At 45.1% G+C, this 18,597-nt stretch overlaps 3 protein-coding genes across 7 annotated transcripts; 2 read left to right on the forward strand and 1 right to left on the reverse strand.

The window, feature by feature from the left end:
* The first annotated feature begins 12 nt into the window (after positions 1-12).
* Positions 13-3,815, forward strand: LOC143523027 (uncharacterized). The gene is made up of 9 exons (XM_077017148.1): positions 13-147; positions 331-397; positions 587-639; positions 889-922; positions 1,031-1,083; positions 1,191-2,855; positions 2,949-2,973; positions 3,062-3,113; positions 3,283-3,815. The coding sequence occupies exons 1-9, from the start codon at positions 43-45 to the stop codon at positions 3,320-3,322; spliced, it is 2,094 nt and encodes a 697-aa protein (XP_076873263.1). The 5' UTR covers positions 13-42; the 3' UTR covers positions 3,323-3,815.
* ppat (phosphoribosyl pyrophosphate amidotransferase) lies at positions 3,582-12,561 on the reverse strand. Its single transcript, XM_077017162.1, has 11 exons — positions 12,428-12,561; positions 7,389-7,455; positions 7,070-7,276; positions 6,846-6,958; positions 6,531-6,676; positions 6,174-6,246; positions 5,933-6,084; positions 5,572-5,699; positions 5,023-5,244; positions 4,742-4,862; positions 3,582-4,608 (listed from the first exon to the last, which is right to left on the reverse strand). Exons 1-11 carry the CDS (start codon positions 12,553-12,555, stop codon positions 4,430-4,432), a joined length of 1,536 nt encoding a protein of 511 aa, XP_076873277.1. The 5' UTR covers positions 12,556-12,561; the 3' UTR covers positions 3,582-4,429.
* paics (phosphoribosylaminoimidazole carboxylase, phosphoribosylaminoimidazole succinocarboxamide synthetase) lies at positions 7,841-17,952 on the forward strand. Of its 5 annotated transcripts, XM_077017141.1 has the most exons (15): positions 7,841-8,667; positions 9,465-9,884; positions 10,018-10,086; positions 10,210-10,938; positions 11,104-11,181; positions 11,566-11,741; positions 13,110-13,146; positions 13,498-13,695; positions 14,457-14,635; positions 15,158-15,337; positions 15,726-15,839; positions 16,261-16,344; positions 16,549-16,729; positions 16,958-17,116; positions 17,233-17,952. In XM_077017141.1, exons 1-15 carry the CDS (start codon positions 8,247-8,249, stop codon positions 17,397-17,399), a joined length of 3,192 nt encoding a protein of 1,063 aa, XP_076873256.1. In that variant the 5' UTR covers positions 7,841-8,246; the 3' UTR covers positions 17,400-17,952. The 5 variants fall into 5 exon arrangements, with proteins under 5 accessions (XP_076873256.1, XP_076873259.1, XP_076873260.1 ...); XM_077017144.1 differs by lacking the exons at positions 7,841-8,667; positions 9,465-9,884; positions 10,018-10,086; ... (1 more) ...; positions 11,104-11,181; positions 11,566-11,741 and adding an exon at positions 12,612-12,714; XM_077017145.1 differs by lacking the exons at positions 7,841-8,667; positions 9,465-9,884; positions 10,018-10,086; ... (1 more) ...; positions 11,104-11,181; positions 11,566-11,741 and adding an exon at positions 12,771-12,846.
* Positions 17,953-18,597: the final 645 nt, after the last annotated feature.

Consider the following 18,597-nt stretch of genomic DNA (forward strand, 5'->3'; position numbering starts at 1 on the left):
TTTAGACTTTATTCATTGTTGTTGTTTTTTTTTACATTTGAAATGGACTACACTGACCGTCGTAGAAATCGTGGAGATGAATTTTCAGAGCAAATAAAGAGAAATGACGAGCGCTTTAGGAGCATAATGGAGGGAATATTTCAAAAGGTAAGCGGCACAGCTCCAGCACTCTAACGGCGGCGGGCCAGCTCAACCCCCTACTGTCATTTAATGTACATTTAAAACCGCATTTAACCGCCTAAAGTGTCTATTCCCCCTCCACCCTAAACATCAGCCATATCAGAGCCCCGTGTGTTGTCATACTCGCAGTCATGCTTGTGTCTTCATCAGTACTCAGGTTTAGATGACCAAGGACCCGACGTGTGCTTCAACACCATGACCTTCAGGACGGGGGAAGGTACGACGCTTCTAAACGTGTTCAAGATAAGATACTACAGCTATATAGGCCGATAATAACTACGATAGCTCTAAAAGTGGACAAGAATAAGGACTTCCTAACCAGGGTTTGTTGTATTGGCTGGTATTATCTGCGTAAACACTCAAACATGACGTTAAACGTAACTGGAGTTGTGTTGTGTCCATGCAGGTTCGGTACCGATATACAGTGTGGAGGCGGACCGGGAGATGCGACGTGTGTGGGTAATACACCGAACCTCCTGCAACACTGTCGGTGCTGCAGAGATCATCACATACAAACCTTAGACCATCACAGTGTCACAATCAGACCCTGCACACTCCGGCTAGACTGATGTCCTCTGGTGGCGTTTTGGTCCACCGTTGGAGCTGAAATGTTTCACAGCGTGTCTTACTTCAGTCTTTAATATAGATCTTCATATGGTGTAGATTAAGGAATTCTGAGGTTTCAATGCTTAATTTTTGTATTTGCAGAGTCGGGTCAAAGGTCAACGGCCGCCGCTTGACAGTAGGAAACGAGCATGCTTTGTTTCTCTGATTTCGTTTCTTTTTTCCGCTTAATTACACTGAAACACTTCCTGTGCTTCCACATACTGCGTATCGTTTTCTTTTTCAGCATCTGTAGTGTTGGCCAGTGCTAAGGATGAATATGATCTCTCAGGGCAAGAAGTAAGTGCACTCTCCTGTACCTGCCACGCTGAATGTATTTTACTTCACATATTACAACTCAATCATGAGTTACTTTAAAAAAAAAAAAAAAATGTTTTTTCATACAGATGGATGAAACACATGGAGCCGAGAATGAGCTAGACTTTTCCACTGACAATCAAAACTGCTCGCTGACTGGACCTCATGCCAGTGCGTGGATTGAGATGTCTCAGCCTGAAGAAGAGGACCAGGATCTGGAAAGAACGCTGAGCAGCCACGGGAACACCCTGCTGGACGTCTATCCCAGCATGCTCGACCAGATTGGCAAGGTATGCCAACGGCAGCGCGTGATGGACGTGGCTAGCACCGTGCTGCAGAAGTACCGCCGCCAATCCTGCCAGCCAACGCGGCCCCGGGGACGAAACCGCGGCGTCCACTCCCGCACGCTGAACAAGGAGAATTCAATTGCTGTCCAGCAACCACTGCACAGTAACGGAGACTGCCATCATAACCGTTGGTCCAGTGACCAGGCGGACTCGGCCCGCGGAAGCATGCCGGAGCTTTTTCCATACAAGAGCATCCCAAATTCACCCTCTTCGTCCACTGGATTTTTTTACTCACCCCGAAGAGACGGCGCAGAGCAACATGTGGAGGTGCAAAAAGGTTCTCCACACAAGCCTGTTCACGTGATAGACCTGCTGACATCTCCATCTTCTTCCCCCACCTCCTCCCCATCATCTGATCTAAATCAGACCTACGACATTGAGCAAGTTGCCATGCAAACACCTCATGGTGTTCTTGCTTCTCCTTTCTGCGGACCAGCCCAAACTAAGTGGAACTCTCCGCAGAAAGAGGCTAAGAGCCCTCTTCTTATTGGCCGAGGAGGCAGACCAGAGATTTCATCACCAACTTCCTGTTCTAGAAGACAGCCGGAACAGGAATGTGCTAATGGCTTTGTGGGCAGGGAGCGCTTCAGGAACAGCAGCTGTTCTCCTGCCACCTCCTTACAGCGAACCCTCGTTGGCCGTTCTCTCTCTGTTGGGAGAAGCCCCCTCAGACCCAGAATTCGTAGCCTGGAACGGGAACAGCAAACGCCATCGTTTATGTGCTCCCCTAAACAAACTTTACCTGTGAATGACTGGGATGTGTTTTCAGTCTGCCATTCTCCATACCGGAATCAGCAGGAGATGCTGTCATCTCCGCACCCTGCGTGTCAGCAGGACGTCACTATGGCTCCAGACCACCAAATCAGCCCCAGACCACCATATCGTCGGCGATCTCTCTCTGGACACCAGCCCGTGTCCTCTGTCTCCCACATGTCCAGAAGAGGGCAGATTGATGCTGAGTTCAGAAGAATCTATCACCACTTTATCTGTCGGGGCTCTTCTTCGTATCCTACTTTCTGTCACCTGTGTCAGAGCCAATTGGACGATGGAGTCCAGGGGCGGTCCTTACCGTCCTCCAGCTGGTCTGCGCTTGCTCCGACACCCCCATGGCATCGACTAAAAAAACGATGTCGCCAGCCTGAGGAGGAGGAGGAGTCTCTGAGATTCAAGCGCTTCCGTGAGAGTTATTCCCCTCGGTCAAAGAACCAGCAGCTCTGGTTAAAACACCAGCAGGCAAACAGATACATCTGTGATTCGATGGAAAACACTAGCGAGGATAAACGCACCTGGAACAGGGCACTTCTCCTGCAGTGTCCTAGCCCTGGACTCCTCAGGGCCAGTGAGCGCACTAGGAAAGTACCAGGCTCCAAACACGGCCTGCTAACCCATCAGCACTCCCCATCCTGGGTAAGACGACACCAAATGTTGTGTGCACATAATTTGTCTGATCTTATGTTGCTGTATTTTGTACTGATGCGTTTGCTACTCTTGTGCTTGCAGAGAGACACATTAAGGCCTGTTGAAGGTAAGTGTTCAGTTTCAAGAGTTGTTCTGAAATGATTGCCTTAACAACAATATCCCTCTCATATTGAGACATAACATTTTATTTACAGCCACATCACCTATGAGAAGTTGGAATCAAAGTGGGGTCTCGCAATCACCGAGGTAAAGGCTTAGGAATTAAACTATAATACTTTCTGTAATAAAAAGTGACCAAATTTCTGAAATGCAGTGAACTAGGGAAGTTCCAGGCTCTGTGAAATAAGGAGAGTTCACCCCCTTCTTAGAACAGTGTGTATAGTGTCTAATTGCTGAGTCTATTTGCCTCTTACAGTATGTCGAGGAGAAGACTTCTGTATGGGCCTCTCCAGTGACCAGCATTCTCTGTCCACTTTTTATGAGGTGACATGTCATACTATATACCAATGTTGAAAAATCTCCGGTGAATCTTTTTCTAGAACTTTTTCCTGTGCATTTTGAAATTTGATTTCTGCCCATTTTCAGTGTGTGTTCCTCAAGCTGTTTCAATTGTATACCACATTCATTTAATGGCTATTTACTATGCATGTGTAAAGTCAGTCAAGGAATTTATATTCAAAGAATCACCAACTAGTGATTGACACTTTTCCAACAGTGACAATTTTTGAAGTAGAATTCAAAGGTGTTTTTTGAGAATGACTTGTGGTATGGTTCTGCTTTAAGAATAAAAAGTGGTTTCTGGTTGTGATGAGATTTTAGAACGTGCTTACAATTTGAAAACTTGTTTTAAATGGTCATGGGGCTAACGAGATGCATTTAGTATGTCTAATTAATAATGCAAAAACTTAATGTTCAAATAATTGTAATAAATGGCTTTGTTTTACCTACTGACGTTTTACTGACATTTCATTGGCAAATGCAGTTGAAACATAGGTGTTCATTGGTGCAGGTTTATTGCACATACAAGTGTCAGATGCTTTACAAAATCACAGGAGTGAAATAAGGGATTGTTCAACAGAACGTTTCTTTCTCTCTCCCATGCAAGACACACACACACACCCTCTTTCACACAAAGCTTTTACTATAACTTCACTTAACTACAAATCTTTGTGCTCGCTGAACATAGAAAAGAGCTGTTGCGTCACTGTTCAAATAAAATGAGTATTTGGGACATCAGGAATGTCAGTAGCAGTGCAACGGCACCCCAGCTAATGTTTGAAGGTACACAAAACAGATGCAGAGGACCTTAAATGGACAAAAGTATTTTCAAAGTGCTTGAATTTCCATGCGAAATGAATTTTAAAAATGCGTAATTCTAGAAAGGTACATTTCTAGCTTGTGAAGCGGCAACGTCTCTTGAACTGGACAAAACTGGCTTTAAAAGAGGAAACGGAATGTTCTAGAAGCCGTCACTGCATCTTGCAGCTCATGAGGTATGGTGCAGTTTTAATACTTCTGGTGAAGGTTGTGGAACGTCAGCGGTGAAGTCGCTCCCTGCTCCGTCACCACTCCAGCTCGATGGGGTACTTCCCCGTCAGGCATGCAGTGCAGTGTCCCAGCCTCTGGTTACCGTCGCTGCTTGGCCTGATTGGCTCCAGCTCTTTCCCCCCACAGGACTCTGTCACGCCCCGGACAGCTGCCACCAACCCCTCCACAGACAGGTACCGCACGCTGGTTGCCCCTATACCGTACCCACACGTTAAGTTGTGGTTAAAACATGCTTTGTTACAAAACACAGACGTTCCATTATTTATCAGTTAATTACCAGTATGTGGATTATTTCACAAACAAGACCCATTTTGATCTTGGCGTACCAATGTAGCCAGCGATGTCCTTGAACTCTGGTTTGTTAGCTATGAGCTCCTCTTTGGTTGGAATATTGATGCCCATGTAACAGGGGAATCGAATTGGAGGAGATGCCACTCGAATGTGGACCTGTGGATTTTCAGAGCAAACGAGAATTGGTTTTTGCTATGGTGTTATTAGATGCTGCTCACCCACCACCCTTAAACTAAATGTCAACTTCAAAGATGAAGTGATGCTTCATATAAACCACACACATGCATTCACTTTACACTCATACACGTCTTACTACCTCTGTTGCTCCTGCCTCCTTCAGTAGTTTAATGATAGGCGAGATGGTGTTGCCCCTCACAATAGAATCATCAATAAGGACCACTCGTTTGCCAGCAAAGTTGTCAGTCAATGCGCCAAACTTCTTAGCCACTCCCAGCTGACGCAAACGAGTGTTCGGTTGAATGAAAGTTCTGCCCACATATCGGTTTTTGCACAGCACCTCCACATAAGGTAAGCCAGACTAGACACACAACACAATACATGCAATCAAAAACTTGTAAAGACATAGTTCTATCACACTGTACAACAAGCATGTGATCCTTAATATAACGACATAAATAGCACAGACACCATATACGCAGTCCCATAAAAGACATCCAAGTATTTCCAGTTTCTGCAAATGAAATAATTTTATATGCTAGCTATTTAAAATGACATTTACTCTACTGTGTTAGTGTTGTAACATACTAATGTGCGATTATGCTCAGTTGTGACTAGGTCATGCAGCTAACCAATACCCTGGTTAGTACAGACATCCACATCCCTGCCATCATATGACCCATCTCACCGCTTGTGCATATCCTAAAGCTGCTGGTGTTGCAGACTCAGGAACCGTGCTGACCACATCTGCTTCAGTGGGGGCCTCAATGGCTAGCTGGCGTCCACAACGCTGCCTGACTGTATATACCATCTGACCTGCAGCACAACACCAGCTTCTACAGTGAGATCTGCGCTCACGAGTGCAACAGCAGTGCTTGCGGAAGAAGCTTGTTTATGCCATGATATTTAAACTATAGTATTATTTTCTCACGTGGTTCACTGTGGTACTGGTCAAAGCTGTGTTAAAATCTAGCAACCTCTTTCTTCCGCTAGAGACTGGTTTGTAATAATGATCACTGCTTTAATATTTCTCAGCAGTCTACACTTACCTTCAAATATGGAGTCTGGTCTGGCGAAGTAAACGTACTCAAATATGCAGAAGGCGGGAGGATCTCCCTCAGGGCGTGGCACTATACACAGGCTCTTGATGCCGTCTTTGGAGATCTGCACGATTTCTCCAGGCTGTACCTCACGATAGTACCTATGGACACACACAGGGGGACCATCCACCTGATGTACTAAGCAGTAGTAACTCCTCAGTGGTAAGCTGCCAATGGAGTCAATTCTCACTTTGCTCCGATGGACTGGAAGCTGCAGGACTCCGAGGAGATCACCCAGCCTTCAGTGTCTCCTTCCCCTCCGCCTGAGGAAACAAGGTGTTAGGCTCATCAGCGAACCATGATCGAGTCATATTGATCCCATTCCTCCACAGGAACCTCAGAAGCTAATGTTAAATTGTCTTGTAAAAATTGCCGTTGTAACCAGCAAGCACGATGAACCTATAGAACCAGAGACGATGTTTCCAAAGCAACAAAGACTTTAGTTTGTTTTTAACTAGATAATCTCTTAGAGATTGCAGATATTCGTAGAAAGTCTTAGCATCCTTTCCTTTCACATGCATTTTCCTACTCCGCTTTTTCTCCGTACCTGAGCTGTGCAGTTTGGAGATGGGCACCAGACGTCCGATACTGAGAGGTCTGTTCCCATATGGGTCTCGCACAGCGTAGATCACATCTTTGTACATTATCAAAAGAGAGTAGGAAGCAGGTGTCTCGGTCATCAAGTTCTTAATGCTGAAATAAACAAGATCCACAAATACAATTAAAGCATAATCCTGTAATTAAAGCATATATTTACACACACACACTACTAGTATACTATTCACTCTGATTATGCTGGAGTGAATTTAAAGCACATTGTGTGCCATAAACCAATGAGAAGTACATAACTGATGTAACTGACCGTGCTACCCAATCAGGAGTATCGGCCTCCTCCATGGGCGGAGTTAGAGCTAGAAGCTGAGTGATGAGTTCACTGTCTGAACAGGTGGATAGGCCGACACCATGTCTCATCACCTTAAAAGACACACGCACAAAATATCCTCTTTTCTGTATCTCAGTCCTGCCAACCAATCCCATGCACACCATCAGCCCCCAAGCTTCCTGAATTTAGAAACAACAGTATACCTTTTTGCGCAGGGCTGCGGCATTGACGAGTTCACCGTTATGTGCCACCGCGATCTTGCCGTGCAGGGTGTCAACCACGAACGGCTGGCAGTTTTGTAGCTCGGAGATGCCTGTGGTGGAATACCGCGTGTGCCCGATACCCAAGTTGCCATGCCGCAGTTTCAGCAATTCCTCCGCTTTAAAAGCTGTGTTCACTAACCCCATGCCCTGAACCAGGAAGAGAGGAAGTCGGAGAGAGAGAAAGCACAAGACAAACCTCTAGAAAACATTATCATTTAATTTTGGACTGTTTTGCAGGTTAAACTTTTAATTATGTTACCTTAAGGGTGACATATGTGGGTGGTGAGGACCCATTACTTGCAACGATTCCCGCACTCTCTTGACCCCTATTTTACACAACAAAAGATAAACGTTAATACTTGCAAACTGCTCTGAAAGTGTAGTACCATTGTCTTCATTATAAAACGATTGTGGACTGACTGTTGTTTTTGCATTTGCTTTTAAAATAGTGCATTATTGATGCTTGAAAACAGGACAGAAAATGGGATTGGATAAAATAAAAAAGTCTTTGCCGTGGCTGGCTGGTTCTCTCAGCGCCAAACACAGCAGGCCCTGCCTGTCTTTATGACTCAGCAGCAGTACAGAGGAAAGGCCTGAGGCAGATTAAACTGGTTTGTGTGTGAAGTGGGTTACCAAAGAAAGGGGGGGGGGGTTGTGAGAGAGAGAAAGACAGAGAGAGAAAGGAATGGAGAACCGTTGGCAAGACGAACTGAAAGCGTGTGTCAGCAGAGCAGGACTGGATGTCACAGTACTTGCCAGACAGCAGTAGAGGAGACACAGCCTAAAATATAAGGACATTTCTGCAGCTTTGCGGACGCTCACCCAGCGTCTGAGCCTTTATCAGTTGCCTTATTAGGAGAGGCTTTCACAGCGGCAGCAGCTGTGTGGTTCCTTCACCAAGCCGCTTCTCACATTTCCCCCCGCCCCTCCCCCCTAGCTTAAGCCAGTCACAAAGCTGCTATCAGTCACGTGGCCATTCCTAACTGGCTCAACTGTCTGGTTGCCTAGGACACCGAGCTTAAGGCGAGAGGGGGAGGGTGAAAGGGAGCAGAAAAGGGAGGGAAAAAAAGCAGAAGTGAAAATTAAACAGAAGCCATTTCTAGGCTAGCTCAGAAACATGGAGCCTGGTGCTGAACAGAAAAGGAGCAGTAGAGAGGAGGAGAGGAAGAGAGGAGCAGCCAGCCACTGGAGAGGGGAGGAAGTGAAAGCTCTGCTCGTGGTGTGGCGGGAGAGGGAGGCCTGGGACGAGGCGGAGAGCAAGGCAAAGTACGAGGCCATCTCAAGCCGTCTGAGAGAATTCGGCGTGTGCAGGGACTGGCTCAGCTGCCAGACGCAGAGCAGATCGATGGCTCTACCAGACTGGAGGCCTCCACCCCCACGATCGCAGACGGTCTACAGCCCCACGGTGCAGGCCCAAACCCAGGCACAGTCCCAGGCGGACGGCAGGCCGACACCGAGGCCTTACGAAGTGGAGGAAGAGCTCGGCCTTCCTGCCCACAGGACAGAGGGAGCCGCTTCCCTGAGCGGTTTTCAGGAGGGTAAATATCTGACAGCGACAGACATTGGCACAAATTGGCCCAATTTTCAGAAGCACGGTTTAACCTTTTTAAAGCCACTTTGTCAATTTCTGGGTCCTTTATAATACTATACAACACTTTATGTCTGGTGGGTATCGACACCACAGATAGCTCAAACATTTAGCTAAAGAAATAAAAGCAATATCACTTTTTATAACTTAATTAGCTAATATTTAGAACAAATAGACTAATATTTAGAAACATTTCTGAAACATTTTTAATGTAATCTGAAATAATAATTATTTTAAAATACATTCTATAATATGCATACAATAAACCAAACACATTTTTGATTATAAAGGCCCAGAAGTGAAATAAATATTTCCCTCAGATTAACTAAATAATTTAAGATTACTATTAATTAACTAAGTAAATCTATTACAATGGCTTATAAAAGGAATTTAAATAATGCAGTGTTCCTTTAACTCTTAGTTCATGCCTTACAAAGAATCAGAAGGCCTTAATACGTGTTAACTAATTCATAAAAATATCAAAATATATTTATAACTTATATGAGCAGTAAAGCTCAATTTTAGCATGTCTGTTCACAACACACTTCTATTAATGTCTCAGGCCATGAATCATCAGTCAGTTGCTTCTCCTTAAAGATTTAGGCCAGTAATTAAAAGTAAAGTCCATTAACTGAGTTCAGCTTCATCACAGAGGTTGGGGGGGGGGGGGGGGGGGGGGGGCTTGTGCTAGCAACAGCTCATTTATGTTTGTTGAGGCTAATGTCCAATCTCATCCCTCTCCCTCAGCAAGCGGAGACCATCACTTCATCTTCTCCGGCACGGAGGGCGGGAGGCACTGGTCTGACAAAGAGATACGGGCTCTGCTCAGCGTGTGGGCGGACCGGGACGTGCAGGTGCGGCTGCAGAGCACCCATCGGAACAAGGGCATCTTCCAGGAGATGGCCCAGCGCCTGGAGCTGCAGCACGGGGTGGTGCGAGACTGGAGGCAGTGCCGCACCAAATACAAGAACCTGAAATACGACTACAAGGTCAGCAAGAGCCAAGGTAGAGCCATGCGCTTCTTCTCAGAGGTGGACGCCATACTGCAGGGCAAGGACGTGGAGGACGGCCCCGACGACGAGGAGGATTCGCCCAGAAAAGGACCCGAGGGAGACCATGCAGCCGGGAGGAGGGAATCTGGAGAAGACTACATCAAGATTGATGATGGTAAGAGGCTAAACAGAAGCTGAGAAATGACAGACTACAGATTGCTTAGATGTGAACAGTACTTGTCAAGCATCTTTCTTTACATGTTTTATTTTTACTTTAATTGCCTTTCTTTATATGCTGTGATGAACAGATGAAAGTCTGGCAGATATGCAGACGATAATAAACAGCGGTTCTCCACCTCTCATCACAAAAGATATAGGTACGTCATCAGATCCAAAGACCGAGCGAACATTAAATATAAATAAATAATAAACAAAAGGTTATCGTAATGCTGTGAAGTGACATCAACTTCCTCATCCACCATGTTCCTCCGCTACACCAGGTCCAACCATATCGCCAGGTGGCAGGACACTGCTGGATGAGGCAAACGTGATCACGGTCCACGACTCGGGCAGGAACTGGTCGGAGGAAGAGGTCGCCGCGCTGCTCAACATCTGGGCAGAAGAGGGGATCCAGCAGCAGTTGCAGGGCTCGACCCGAAACAAGGACGTGTTCGTGCAAATATCACGGCGGCTTCTGCAGCAGGGTGTGGAGAGGGACTGGAAGCAGTGTCGCACCAAGTACAAGAACCTGAAATATCTATACCGCTCCCTGCAGAGGGGCAAGGCTGATATTGGAGACACGCGTCGCATCATGAAGTTTTATGAACAGCTGGACAGTATTTTGTCCAGGCCCTACAGAGGTCTCTACAGGAACTCGGAGATGCTCAGTCCAACCATGTTTGAGGAGCATTCCCTTGGCGAAATGCCTGCACAGGATGACTGTGACATCATTGCTGTAGGATATGAACACCAGACTATGGACAATATCATTTTGAGGAGGTCTCCTGGCATCACCACCAGAACTTTCCAAAGTCAGGGACGAATGGACACCATTTTAAGAAGGTCTGAGGAGACTGCCGAGGTGGAATATGAAACAGGGGCTCGAGTGGATGGCATTTTGCTAAGGTCAAACGACAGCGCTCAAACAGGCTATGAGGAACGACCTTTATCCGGTCACTCGGACACAACTGGGACATATGAAGGAGGTCGGGAATACAAAGTCAGTAAAGGTAATGCACTGAACCTCTCAATGACGTTCCTGTACAACCCCACTCTGGGGTGCACTATACAATTCAGACTCAAAACATTTGAATCTGCAAGAAATGTGTGTGTGTGTGTGTGTGTGTGTGTGTGTGTGTGTGTGTGTGTGTGTGTGTGTGTGCGTGCGCATGTAGATGACACCGAGATGATGTTCATGGAGAGGGAGTATGCCATGTCAAGCAGAGGAAGAAAGCGGAAAGCCACAGATGAAGGTCCTTCATTCCTCTCATTTCACCATGAAGACATTATGATCTGCAACTGCCACAAAATGCTTAACATAAGGGCTATGGCGTGACCGGGTCTTGTGACAAGTTTAATAAAATCAACCCACAAAGAGGGCAGTGTAAGCAACATTAGGAGGAAAAGGCCTATTAAGGTCACTGGGCAAAATATCTGAAAAAATTCAATGAAACGGCCACACATTTTGGTGGTGGGTGGAGTTTAACAAAATTATAATGATATACAAATGCTGACACAGCATGCAAACAGGTAGTGTTAAAACAAGTCAATTCAATTGTTTAAAAATGTACATCTGAAGATTTTTAAAAGTGATTTTGAACTAAATTAACAAGCATGTTTAATTTTTGGGTTTACAGATTATACTCTGATCTGTAAAAGATTTCAGCCGAGTACCGATGACGGGGACAGCAGCACAGACTGTTCGGAGAACATCGACTATCGGTGCAAAGAGGAGCAGGATCAATACATTCCGATCATGGAAATCACCTCTGTGTGTTCAATGGCGTCAAATGCACCAACAACTGAAAACCTGGTGAGTTGACAAAACTGAAGTTTACACTGATCCGCGACCTGTTTCTGTACTGGCAACAGTTTGAAACTGATAAAAGTACCCAGAAATGTCACGGCCAGTTCTGGTGAGTTGCTCTAGCACGTTGAAATGCCCCATCGTAGCACCTGCAGCGAGTATCGCAGGCTTACATGGCTGTATGAAATGCATCTGCAGTTATGGCTGAACTTCCCCAAGACAAACAATGATCACCACTGTACAGGAAAAGGTTGAAGAAATGCTACAAATATAGCATAGCTTTAGAAATTTGCCTTATTAGTATGTATACATCTGAAATGAGAAAGATCAGAAAGTTACCGTACTGGTAATTATTGATAGGACTGATCGATAGGAAGAATCGATTGTTATGTAGTTAATAGTAACATCTATATCTACAGTTATAGCACATCTCTATAGCTTGTGATGTTACTCCCGTGATGAAGACCCTGGTGTGTGGATATTTGGAAGGGAAATGGTTTTAGGTGCTAGATCTCTCTCATTTCGAGAGAGTGAAAAACTTCATCTTTCTCGATGGTTTCATACGGTCTCCTTCACTCTTTTTTCCCTCACTCTTTCGTCGACTTGAGTTGATTGAGAGGTGTAATAGTTGGTCTCCCCTCGTTTATCGACACTCATCCTAAGTGTAATCACCCTCACACAAAGAACCTTACCTGTGCTGCAAAGCCACAAGCCCCAGTGTTATAATTTGCCCAACTTCTAGTTGTGTTGGCCACTCGCCGGTAGCAACACAACCGAAAACTCCACATTCCTCCCCGATACCGGATTCCTCGAACTCCATGGCCAACGGGTCTTCGAGTCCAGACAGAGCGGAGCGTACGCGTGAACCTCCCGAAGTGAGCAGCACGCTGCTGGAAGATGATCACTCGGGGCGAACACGTGTTCCCCGTGCGAGGAGCAGGGACGCGCAGATCGAAGCAGTAACGTCCTCCTCGGTTAGGTCGGTGTACCCTAAAAAGTGTCTGATCGGTTGCATTAAACGCATATATACATATGCATGTGTTCAAAGTAGTTTTTTAAAGAGAGATAATTTAAGAAAAGTGCAACAAGATACCAGATCAAATTATTTGAGGTGAGGAAATGATCTTCCACGTGGTCTAGATTGCGTCACTTTTTAACCGGTTTTTATAAATCGTTTGTGGCGTGTTTGCGTCTTCGGTGCGTGAAAGTCTGCTGTCTCCTTCTGCCAAACTGCTCCTGCTGTCCTTGGTAAGAGAAGTTCAGCTCCAGGTAGTTTGAGGAGTTGTTGTGGATAGAGACCGATGCTTTTGAGTGCATGTGATTTTGGTTGGTGAAATCGTTTGATTTGTTCAACTACTTAACTTTTTTTTGCAGGATAAAAGAGTTTCGACCGAAATGGCGTCGGCGTCAGGTACGATATAAGTGAACCTCTCAACTAAGCTAGCTATCTCGCCCATGCTAACGGCTGCTTTTGATCTTTCATTTCCTCCCGGTCCATCACGTTGTTTCTGGGCGTGCAGCACTTTTAACGCGGCTCAGCAACAATCTGCGAGATGATGGTCGCCAATAGAAAGACATCTTTATTTAATTTAGCCAACCTGTATATTTATGTATTCTTGAGGCTAGTTACATGGGTGATGAATATCTTGCAAACTGTACATTGTATTTTAAACGAAGGAATTAAACCTCAGTATTTTTTTTATAATATTTACTTTCCAAACCTGTATTAATTGCATTGCTTTCCCGATCAACTGCTTCGTAGATCTAAAACTTGGCAAGAAACTTAATGAGGGCAAGACCAAGCAAATCTTTGAGCTGCTGGACGAGCCGGGTCATGTTTTGGTCCAGTCCAAAGACCAGATCACGGCGGGCAATGCGGCTCGGAAGGACCAGATGGACGGCAAGGCCGCGATCGCGAACAAGACCACCAGCTGCGTCTTCCAGCTGCTGCAGACCGCTGGTGAGTCGCGGCACGGTCGTCATGGAAATTACGTCCGCAATGCACGTAATTTCTACGGTTTTATAAGGTGACTTTTTAGAAGCATTATACTGTTTTCACTTTTGTCTACACGGGTATAATACTACAATAAAGTCCACCTGTGTGTGTGTGTGTGTGTGTGTGTGTATAGAGAGAGAGAGACTTTAACACCAGTTCTTGTTTTCGACTGTGTCATACAATGGACCGGAAATCGTTGCCCTTGACGTATCAGTTTAGTGAATTTGGGTAACTGCAGTGCGTGTGTTGCTAATGACGACCCACGTGCTGTGCAAATCAATGCCTCGTGACTCCCACTCCCGCCAAATATAGACGTTTATACCTGCGCAGCCGTTGGGGCTGTTTTTCTCTTCCCTCGGTTGATTGTATTGTTCTCTTTTCATACTTAAGTGTCATGTTTATTCATCGTGAACCCTTTCCCTCGTGGACCATTTTTGCTGAGGAATTCTGGGTTTAACAAAAGATCATTTTGCCACTCGGGTCAAATTTGGCTACTAGAGTAACTTTGCTGCAGCCTTGCACCTGACCGGCCTGTTGCCACACAGTAACTGCATGTTTAACCAGCATAAGATGGAGCTTATGAGTGAATTAAAAACGGTGTATTTAAACCATCACCTACACCACTGACAATTCTGCATTCTTTGTGTCATTCTTTGTGTGTGTTTGTATAACATGGGGTTGATGGAGACAGTAACTAGTGTTTTGATGTTCTTTTTCGATGGCAGGCATTAAGACGGCCTTCGTGAGGCAGCAGTCTGAGACTGCGTTTGTAGCCAGCCACTGTGATATGATCCCCATTGAATGGGTCTGTAGACGTATCGCCACAGGCTCCTTCCTCAAGAGGAACCCAGGAGTCAAAGAGGGCTACCGTTTCTCGCCGCTGAAGATGGAGATGTTCTACAAGGTCAGACATGTCACGAAAATGTTGCCTTTGTCATGAACCCGTGAGTTATTTGCCGGACTGCGGTGTGGTCAGCGTTCTAATCAATTTATCGACTCATGGTTGTTGATGGCTCAGTACACACAGTGGGATCAGAAACGCGAATGACGACACTGTTACTAGCAATGAGTAAAGTTCTTATTGCTCAAGACTGAGTAAAGTTCTTATTGCTGTCAGGTTGATAAACACGAAGCACAGATCATCATGTTACTCAAACAAAGCCTGTCAGACAAGGTTAAAGGTCATTATCCCCACCCAGGAATGACTCCCCTCCCCCCATTTTGGCTGTAGTCATGTTATAACACCGATCGGTTCAAATAAACCAAGCTGTGTCTGGGTGGGTTGAAGCATAGCAGTGCGTTTTAATCCCCATGACATTAAATAACGTTAATAAAGACATGATCCCCTAAGCCTTTCATCCTTTCCAGATATTTCTGCCTAAACCAAAATTTTGTCTGACCTTCATCCCACTTCTCTTCCTCACAGGATGATGCCAACAACGACCCTCAGTGGTCTGAAGAGCAGATCCTGGCGGCTGACTTGGAGCCCGCCGGATTGGCCATTGGCCGCTGTGAAGTGGACATCATGAACAAGAGCACGGTGGCTATCTTTGAGGTCCTGGAGAAAGCCTGGGCCACTCAGAACTGCACTTTGGTGGATATGAAGGTACTTTTAAAGCACTCTGCTTCATGTCATTATAAGACAGAACAGTGTTCTAATGAATGAAGTCATGTCTTGTATTGATGCATTGTAGTATGATTTCATAAGAATAATAAAAACAAGGAACTTTATAATTGTGTGAGGGCATAGACATTTAGGGGTATGCGTTTGGCAGATGCAGTTATTCAGAGTGAATTACAGAAGTAATTCTCATGAGGATTAAACAAGTTATTTTCAAGAATACAGATTCAAACAAAGTGGGAAAAAATTAAACCAAAAATCAAACATTTAAGTGCTCAGAAGTGTGGAGCCTTTGTTCAGCTGTATGTTCAGCTGGTCATACACACATAACTAATTTTTACTTTTTTGCTGCTGGCTGTTCACAACTCTCCAGATCGAGTTTGGCGTGAACGTGGCCACCAAGGAGATTGTGCTGGCTGACGTGATTGACAACGATTCGTGGAGATTGTGGCCAGCTGGTGACCGCAGCCAACAGAAAGACAAGCAGGCAGGTGCCTTTATGCCTAAATACTGCACCTGACTCAACACATCAGCAGGGCGCAGGAATTGCATTGTGGGAACTGTGCAGACAGTGGCCATGTGTTGATCCCAAATCTTGGTACACAGGTTTTTTGGGGAACTGAATTTCCTGTATGTTTTTGCTAGTACTGTGTTTAATGTACCACACCTCACTCTATTACTCCATTACTATTACACTTTATCATAATTACTCAAAGGACAAAGATGATGAGCCACTGGTTAATCGACTACCCGTGATTGTTCCCTGAGGTGGCCTGTGGTTTCCTCTGTGGTCGGAGTAGTTTTATGTACTGCTTGGTTAATGACTTGTAGCTATTAGTCCTGAGCTCTCTGGAGTGTGCTGCTAGGTATCATCAGGTGATCTCGGTGTTCACCTCTCCCTTGCACAGGTGTATCGTGACTTGAAAGAGGTCACACCTGAAGCCATGCAGATGGTGAAGAGGAACTTTGAGTGGGTGTCTGAGCGAGTAAAGGTACATATTCAGAACAGTTCTTGCTGTGCTATGGGTTTTTTTTATTGAGTTATGTGGGCCATGTGATATCCCAGACTCCACCAGAAGCTGTGTACGGTTTGCCTCATGTACAATAATGTAGATGCAGTTTCAAGAATTTCAACATAATTTTATGTGCAAGTTTGGAATGATGTGCATTTTTTGTGTGTGTGTTTGTGCGTGTAGTTGCTCCTGGAGCCCCACACAGTTGGGAGAGTTGTAGTTCTAATGGGCTCTACCTCTGACATGTCTCACTGTGAGAGGATCAGCAAAGCTTGCAGCTATTACGGAATCTCCTGTGACCTCAGAGTCACCTCTGCACATAAAGGTCCCGACGAGACACTCCGCATCAAAGCTGAATACGAGGGTAAAGCATCTTTCAGCAACACACAAACGGACAGATCATTAGGTCATTTGCAGAAATTGGTACGACGGTTTGTTTCTGATTTCTGGTGCTTGGGTTGCTGAGGAATTAGTTTATGTGCAAAACCAAGAATGTCCAATAATTCATAAATTGTATTGCTATCTTGTCCAAGTTCTATCTGGTCTTAAAAAGATTTTGAAATGATGGATGTGTATTTATTTATGTTTCCAGGTGATGGCGTGCCAACCGTTTTTGTAGCAGTTGCAGGGCGGAGTAACGGTTTGGGTCCAGTGATGTCAGGGAACACGGTGTATCCCGTCATAAACTGCCCCCCTGTTACACCTGACTGGGGTGCTCAGGATGTCTGGTCATCTCTTCGCATGCCTACTGGTAAGGCTGCCTCCAGGGGTTTACCCCCTATGCTTGCTCTCACAAGTTTGAGGATTCTTTTGACTCTTTGGACGTTGTGGATTGAGTCTCCTGTCCATCTCTCTCCGTCTCTCAAGGTTTGGGCTGTTCCACAGTCCTCACTCCAGACGCTGCTGCCCAACATGCTGCTCAAATCCTGGGTCTGACGAACCATCTTGTCTGGGCCAGACTTCGTGCCTCCATGCTCAACACCTGGATCTCATTGAAGCAGGCTGACAAGAAGCTTCAGCACTGCAGCCTGTGAACACCCAGGACTTGTTTACCCTGAACCATTCCAGATGTTGATGCATCCGTAAAACACATGTACACACGGCGATCATTCCTGCTGATAGAAGCTAATGAACTAACGCGGAGTGCCTTTTTGCAGTAATATCTCATCTGTACATGCCAACAATAAATGGATTAATAGAAAACCGTTCCCTGGAACTTTGCTACACAATGATGGACAATGGTTTGGCCAAAAAAAAAATTGCACAAAATTGAGCTAGCCAATAAAGTCGTCCATTGGCCATGTTTTGCTGCCTGACGTTTGCTTTGTTGTTTGTCAGTAGAGCTGCAAGGCTAATTTAGCTAGCAAAAAATCTGAGGATACTTGTTTCCTGGAAATGCATGCCTGAGTCTCTGAATTTTTTGACTTCAGTGCTTAAATAATGTTACCCAGACTAGACTGGCTTATGACACAGACTGACAATGTTATTAAGCTATGCAGGTGAGCGTATCGTGTCTATTGAGCTTTCAGTGTGTAGATGGGTGCTGTTGTACAAAATCGATTAACAATTAAAAATGGCTTGATGTCACTTGAAAGATGTATAGGAAGATTCATTCCCATGTTTGTGAAAGGTTTTGGGTAAAATGGTTGATGTGCTAGCTGCATTGCCTCCAGCAAGACTAATAAAAGGACCAAGGACAAACGTCTATAGCCATTAACGATGTTCAGGGGAAGCTGGAAATTGAGTAAAGAATATTTTTAATGACTTTTTAGGAGTGGGGCCACAATTTTTTTTATTATATTTTATGGTTACTCTCCATACATTTACATCATTTTGCATATGTGATGGAAAGGAAAAGTCTTCAATGAAGACCCAGAAGAGGACATGAGCCTACACTTGCGGTCCCCAACATTTTTTGTGCCATGGACCGGTTACATGTTGGACAATAATTTTCATGGACCTGCCTTTAAAGTGTGGGGGGGTAAATATGACGAAATAAAATGATATGGCTGGCATAAAAACAAATATAAATCACATAAAAATAAAACTCACCATTATGTTGAATTAGTGGGAGCCCCGAGCTTGTTTTCCGAAATGAGCCAGTCTGAATTATTTTTCAAAATAAAACATCACTCAGACTGATCAGGCGGCCCGGTACCAAATGACCCACGGAACAGTACTGGTCCACGGCCCAGGGGTGGGTGACCGCTGGCCTACATGCTTCACCTATAA

This window comes from Brachyhypopomus gauderio, chromosome 9 (assembly GCF_052324685.1).
Source record: "Brachyhypopomus gauderio isolate BG-103 chromosome 9, BGAUD_0.2, whole genome shotgun sequence".
Taxonomy (NCBI): Eukaryota; Metazoa; Chordata; class Actinopteri; order Gymnotiformes; family Hypopomidae; genus Brachyhypopomus; species Brachyhypopomus gauderio.